Genomic DNA, 7072 nt, shown 5'->3' on the forward strand with positions numbered 1-7072 from the left:
CAGCAGACTAAGGGCTTTGCCACAGGCTCTAGTGGGCAGGTGAGTGGGGAAACTGAGGCCATGCAGTCTGCCTGACCACATTCCTCCATCCAGTGTCCCTCTTACCATAGCCTTTGAAGAGCCGGTCGAAGGTGGCCTGCTCGCCTCGCCCACTGAATTCCTCAGCCTGGTCCACCAGGGCCTCCTTTACGGCATCATATCCGCACAGCACCACGACCTGCCGGGGCCCGAGGTGAACGGTGAACACGGGGCCATAGCGCTCGCTGATCTGGTGGATGTGGGTGGGAGTGGTTAGAGGAGCAGCCTCTGCTCTGAATGGGCCCAGCACTGAGACATCACCTACTGGGATGCATTTCCCCGGTCAGGGGACTGGGCGTGTCAAGCCCTGGTCTTTCCTGGCTGGCACTCTGAGGCTGAACCTTCAACATTTCCCTTTCTTAAGCCTCTGGTCCAACCTGGTCAAACCCTTGCTTTGAAGCCGCAGCCATACTGAGAAGCCCCCCATCCCCTTCCACCCATGTCCCTGCCTTGTGACACCTTCATGAGGGAGTCGTATATCTGCTCTGTGTTCAGCTGCAGGTAGTTCCCAAGGAAGGGCAGTGGGGTAGGTCCTGGAGGTAGCTTCCCCCAGATCTTCTTCTGCCGCCAGACAGACAGCAATATCATGACAGTCAGGCAGGCCAGCAAGGCCACCAGAAGCAGCCCGGAGGCGAGCATGGTGGCAGTGAGAGTGATAGTCAGATGGTGATGGCTGGGGTGCTTTGTCTTTATACTACCGGAAAGAGAAGGGTGGACTTCGGTTGATTATGCAACTGTGTCATTTCAACCACACCATGCACCCCGCCTAGCCTGGGACACAGCGAGAAGGGAGGAGACAAGGAATCTCAGGGCAGATTAACAAGGAATTGGCCTCCACACTATATTGTGGCACCTGAGGAGGGGGTACTCCAAGGGTCTGGATTTAGGAAGGGGCAGTGGATAAATGCAGAAGTGAAGACTTTGGAAGATTTGTATAGGCCAGTGCCTGAACTTTGGATTTGGGGGTCTCAGAGTCAGGAAGTACCCAAAGCTGTGGATTTTGGGGTTTCAGGAGAGGAAAGTTCACAGGCCTGGATTTTCTTGGAGTGAGAGAGGAAGTATGGCAGTGTACTTCCGGGATGTAGGTTTAAGGGTCTCGGAAGGGGAGATTCCAGGGACATGGATTTGTGTCTTGGGGCAAGGAAGGCCCCAGGGCTGTGGATGTGGAGTTCCTGGGAGGAGAAGTGTATAGAGAGCCCAGCAGGATCCTGGGGTTGGCACTTGACCCCAGGTGTTGACTTGCTTTTGCTTTGGGCGCAGTTCTGTCTCTTGCCGTCCGGAATCCTCACTGCAACCTCAAAGGCCAGGATAGGTGCATCGAGCCCATCTCTGATCGCGAAAGGGGTAGAAGACCAGAATCACATTTCGGTGGAACTTTCCACAGACCTGGATAAGAGTAACTCAGCATCTCAGTTGACAGGAAGTCTGGGCAGGAGTCTTGCAAAATAGCAATAATGACCAACAATGCGGTGGAGAAATCCTGCATATCCCAAGGGTTGTAATTTAGCCAGTGCCCCATTTCCTTTGGTCCGTAGGGAAATCCAGTAGATGGACGATATAATTTCTATTATTATTATTATTGTTATTATTAATGACCCCCATTTTATATGTGGGCATACTGAGGACAGAAAGCAGAGAGTGGGCAGGGAGCACACGTGTGAGAGGCCCGTTAGTCAAAGGCCTTGAACTCCTACCTCTTCTACTCGACATTCTTAGTTTCCACGTTCTGCATTTGGTTTCCCCACCAGTGGAAAGGGGGGCTTTGCGAAGAGATGGTCATATGTGAGGGTGTTTCAAGGTTCCTTTAAGGGTGATTCCTGGTTTGTCAGGGGGTACTATTAGTAGGCAGAGGGAACTATAGCAGAGGAGATTTGGGTAAACTGCAGTGTTGGGAACAGAGGTGGACCATGGGATGGGTGGGAGGAGAGAAAGGATGACTGGCCCTACTGTCCTTCCCTTGGGGAAATGCTTCCTTAACAATAAGGACGGTTACCCTTTGGTGAGCACTTGTCATCCAGGAAGATTAAGACTTTATGTGAATGATCTCACTTCATCTTTGTAACAATGAGGTTGGTTCATTATCATCCTCGTTTTAAAGATGAGCGGACCAAGACTCTATAAAGCGACTTGTTTGAGCTCACGCAGGCAGTAGGTGAGGGAGCTGGGATATGAACTCTCTCCTTGTCTCCCATCATTGACTGGCCTCGTTCATCCTGGGAGTCAAGTGGAGACCAAGCTTAGCAGCAGGTGCTGAGATTGGCATCAGCAGTGGACACAGGGGTGACACCGGCAGGTTCTGATGTCAGCACCAGGCAGGCCAGCGAGGAAGGGGCATCGTGTTGACATTGAGATTTCCCCAGGTGTGTGCTAGGATGGGAAACAAATTGACACTGAACTTGATTCAAGGAGAATATTAGTAGAGTCACCTCTGGTGCAAAGAGGGCTCTGAGGGTTGGCCTAGGAGGTTGACTTCAGGAGGGCGTAAGAGTGGCACCATATGGGGTGTGAGGTTGGTCCCAGCAGGCTGTGACATTAGCATTAGGTTGGTGTTGAGGTTGGTCCTACGTGGGCCTGAATTTTACCTCAGCTAGACCCTGAGAGGGGCTCCAGATGGGCATTGGGCAGGCTGTGACGGTTGGACTGTCCAGGTTGCACACAGCCTGAGGGCCTTGAACTTGGGACAAGTCACAGTGGTTGAGGTTGGCACTCCCAGGCCTGGCATCCTGCTCAGAGTGTTCAACCTGTGAGGAGGGAATAAAGGGCAGAGAACAAACAGAGAGAGGAAAGTTGTTTGTTGGTTTTGGAGGGGGAAGAAGTGGGAAGAGGATTAACAGCAGCTTGGCAGGTATTAGGCCCCTTAATCCTCATCACCAACCTGCACCTGGGCTGGCCGCAAGCCTGGGCCCCTCCTCTTCCCCCTTGTTTCTTAAAAAGGAGGGAGGTAGAAACTTGGGGTGTTTGTTTGTTTCTCATTGAGGTTGGCACCAGGAAGTACACTGAGTGTTGAGAAAGGCTGCCACTAGCTGACATGGGAGCGGGTGGCAGTGGTCAGATTGGGAGAACTAGGAGATTGAGAGGTCAGTGAATTTGACCTTATTGATTATCGTGGAGTGTGGCATGAGAGATCCGTGTCTGAAGTCACATCAGAGAGACACACCCCACTGGGCACTGCCTTGGGCACAGGCTTCCAGAGCAACCTAGTGGTGAACCCAGGAAAATCCCTTCCCTTTGCCGGGCCTCAGTTTCCCTTTCTAGATGAATGCAACAGTGGTTAAGAACAAGTTTAAGGTATGCATTGGAATCCTAACCTTGTGCCTTCCTAGTTAAGTGACCTTGAACAGCTGACTTCACCTCTCTGAGCCTTATAGAACACCTGCTCTAGGGCTGTTTGGGTGAGGAGTGTGTGGGCTAACGGATGTGAGGTACATGGCAGTAAGTGTTCGATGAATATTAGCTGCTCTTATCATTCATCTGTAGGATCAAGGGCATGGATGAGATGGTCTCTAATCTCCCTCCTGGCTTTTACATTCTCTGGTCTACAGTTCCTAAAGCTTTTCCTTTGGGAATGTGGGGGAAGGAGAGAGAATGTTTTGGAAACCTCCCTCCGCATCCCTTCTTCAGCACAGCCAAGCCGACCTCACTGGAGCTATGCATAGGAAATTGGTCCTAGGCTGCCTCCCACTTGGGCTGTCTGCACACATGTATGTGGCAATGTGTCCATGTTGATAGATGAATTTATGTATGCTCCAGTTCTTGTGGGGTGTGTTTGAGCTTGATAAATGGATATCCATGCTAGTTTATGTCTACACATGCACGTCTGCGTGAGTGCTTCATGAGTGTGTGTGTGTCTGTGCCCCTGTGCCTGAGTGCCTACCAGTCTCTGCGTCTGAGCGAGTAGCATGAATGCACACATGCTTTGGGATATTCTGGTTGGGGAATGTCCAGAGCTTGTACATGTGTCCAACCTGAAGAATGGCTGTGTATTCACATTTGTGTGTGCATGTGCAGTACTGGGTGACTACATGTAAGGGTATGGATGTTTCTGTGTATGCATTCTAGTGTATGTATGCAGGCACATGGGCCATGTTGTGTACACATGAACATCTGATATCTGCCTGTGCCTGTCTGTGCTTGGATTCAAGCATAGCCCTGCCCCAACTCTGTTTCTCTTCTTACAGAGAAAAACTGTGCGAAGCTTTTCATGAGCACGATCTTCATTAAACTCCTCACAGCAAGCCTGTGAGGTTGGTTTTATCATCTCCATTTGGCAAATGAGTTAGGTAAGGCCCCAGAAGTTAGAAGTTACTTGCTTTGTGTTCCACAGATACTGAGGGAAGAGCCTGGGTATGACCTTGTGTGACTATAAATTCCATGCTCTTAACCACTACTCTGGACTACCAAGCCCTACCTGCTTTTCTTTATGAAACACTAGCAAACTGCCCCTAATCTGCTGCGGTTCTTGAAAAACTTTCCTATAAGCATGCAACAAGAGATTCCAAAATGTTAGAAAAGAAAAATAAGTCTTTTAACAGGAGGGAGCCTTCACCTTCCATAATTCTTACATTCTTTGGAACCTTGACGGACAATCTGGTCAACCAGTGTACCTCTCAGGCCATTGGCAGAGGAGGAGTCTGGAGAACAAGTGGTTGTATCAGAGAGTGAAACGTTTGTGTTTCAGATTTCAGAGGGATGAAAAGGATTAGGATGGGGCTGTAGGAGTGTTGGCTGACGTAGAGTGAAGAAGGGCCAAGGAAAAGAAGAAAGTCAAGGTTGTTTCTTTCTGGTTGTTTGAACAGCTCAGGTCCTGGCCCCTGAAGTGCCTCCCTACCAGGAGAATGGCAGGACCTAGACTAAAGAGAGGGGAAATAAGTTGGATAGATGACAGGCATGAAGGAGAGAGACTCAAAGGAGAAGGGATTTTTTAAATAAAGGGGTGAAGGTGTCATAGCGTACAAGCACACTGAAGGGTTTCTTCTGGTAATAGTAGAGCAGCCCCTATGGATCAAGCCTCCTGAAAATAACAACTATTAACTCTGAATAAAACATTAAAGAAAACCAATTCCCTGAAATCACTGGAGGGTGAACAAAAGCAGCAGAGACTGAAGGGAGTTGTAAGAAGGGGATTTGCTGTTGTTGTTTTGTTTTATTTAAATAGCTTTCAGCCTGAAGGTAGACCTTGGACAGCACCTTGTGGAGTTCATAAAACCCCACATAGAAACATTACAATTTTCCTGACTTCAGTAAAAGAGGACAGAGTTCAGAATGATTACAGCACCTACTGATAATCGTGGTGGAATTGCCACCCCAAATTCTGTGTATAAACTCCGTTCAAATTTCTGTTGGTTGTTGATCTCCTCATGCTAGAAAATTCCAGGTATCCAGATAAGGCTAAAAGAATGGAAGTGAGATTTCAGACCTGAGCCTTTGAGCTTAGCCAACTTAACTGATTTCTGAAGCAAAACAAACAAAAAAAAAATCAATAGTTTTCAACACAACATAACAGAGTCCAAAGTCTCTACAAGGTATCACTAGTAATATACAGGATAAAGTTGCAAATTAATAGGCATATGAGGATACAGGAAAGTGTGACCCATACTCAAGAGAAAAAGCAACTGACAGGGGCTGACCTTGGGATGACAAGGTTTTATATAACTATAATATGGATAACTTTGTCAACCAAATTCCGACATGAAGGTCATCCCAGGGTAAGTCTCCAACAATGTGTGTGTATGTTTGGGTGTAAAAAAACCTTGTCAGCCATACACACACACACACACACACACACACACACACACGCCTAATAATTATATTGATACATATTTATTAGGTACATGCAATACTTTGATACATGCATGCATGTGTATAGATTAAATCAGAGTATTTAGGATATCCATCGCCACAAACATTTATCATTTCTTTGTGTTGGGAACATTTCAAATCTTCTCTTCTAGCTATTTTGAAATATACAGTAAATTATTTTTAACCGTAGTCACCCTAGTGTGCTACTGAACACTAGAACTTTCTCCTTCTATCTAATTGTGTGTATATGCCCATTAACATACCTCTCTTTATCCCCTCCACACTTCCCAGCTTCTGTTAACTATCATTCTACTCTGTATGTCCATGGGATCAACTTTGTAGGTCCCACATATGACTGAGAACATGTGATATTTGTCTTTCTGTATCTGGCTTATTTCATTTAACACAATGACCTCCAGTTCCATACATGTTACTGCAAATGACAGGATTTCTTTTTTTTATGGCGAAATAGTATTCCATTACGTATGTGTACCACATTTTCTTTATTCGTTAAACCATTGGTGACATCTAGGTTGATTCCATATCTTGGCTATTGTGAATAGTGTTGCAATAAACATGAGATGCAGGTATCCATTTGCTATACCAATTTCCTTTCTTTTGGATAAATACCCAGTAATAGGAATGCTGGATCATGTGGTAGTTCTATTTTTAGTCTTTTGAGAAACCACCATTCTGTTTTCCATAATGGCTGTACTAATTTACATTTCCACCAACAGTGTAAAGTATTCCCTTTTCTCCATATCCTCACCAGCATTTGTTATTTTTTTTTGTTGTTTTGATAATAGCCTTTCTAACTGGGGTGAGATGATTTGCATTTCCCTGATAATTAGTAATGTTGAAAATTTTTTCAACATTACTATTGGCTATTTGTATGTCTTCTTTGGAGAAATGTCTATTCAGATCCTTTGCCCACTTTTTAATGGGGTTATTTGGGTTTTTTGTTTGTTCGTTTTTTGCTGTTGAGTTTTTTGAGTTTCTTTTGTATTTTGGATGTTAGTCCCTTGTCACATGACTAGTTTGCAAGTATTTTCTCCCATTCTACAAGTTGTCTTTTCACCCTGTTGATTGTTTCCTTGGCTATGCAAAATATTTTTAGTTTAACATAGTCCCAGTTGTCCATTTCTGGTTTTTGGTTTTTGGTTTTTGGTTTTTGGTTTTTTTTTTTTTTTTTTTT

At 45.9% G+C, this 7072-nt stretch overlaps 1 protein-coding gene across 1 annotated transcript in view; it reads right to left on the reverse strand.

The window, feature by feature from the left end:
- The window catches only part of LOC105820607 (cytochrome P450 2A13), a 6394-nt gene extending 5633 nt beyond the window's left edge, over nucleotides 1–761 (reverse strand). Inside the window, exons 1-2 of the mRNA XM_012657133.1 lie at nucleotides 538–761; nucleotides 106–268 (exon numbers count right to left, since the gene is read on the reverse strand). Coding sequence (XP_012512587.1) covers nucleotides 106–268; nucleotides 538–717 — 343 coding nt within the window. The 5' untranslated portion in view covers nucleotides 718–761. The remainder of the gene's footprint in view (nucleotides 1–105; nucleotides 269–537) is intronic.
- Nucleotides 762–7072: the final 6311 nt, after the last annotated feature.

This window comes from Propithecus coquereli, unplaced genomic scaffold, assembly GCF_000956105.1.
Source record: "Propithecus coquereli isolate 6110/MARCELLA unplaced genomic scaffold, Pcoq_1.0 Scaffold53, whole genome shotgun sequence".
NCBI lineage: Eukaryota > Metazoa > Chordata > Mammalia > Primates > Indriidae > Propithecus > Propithecus coquereli.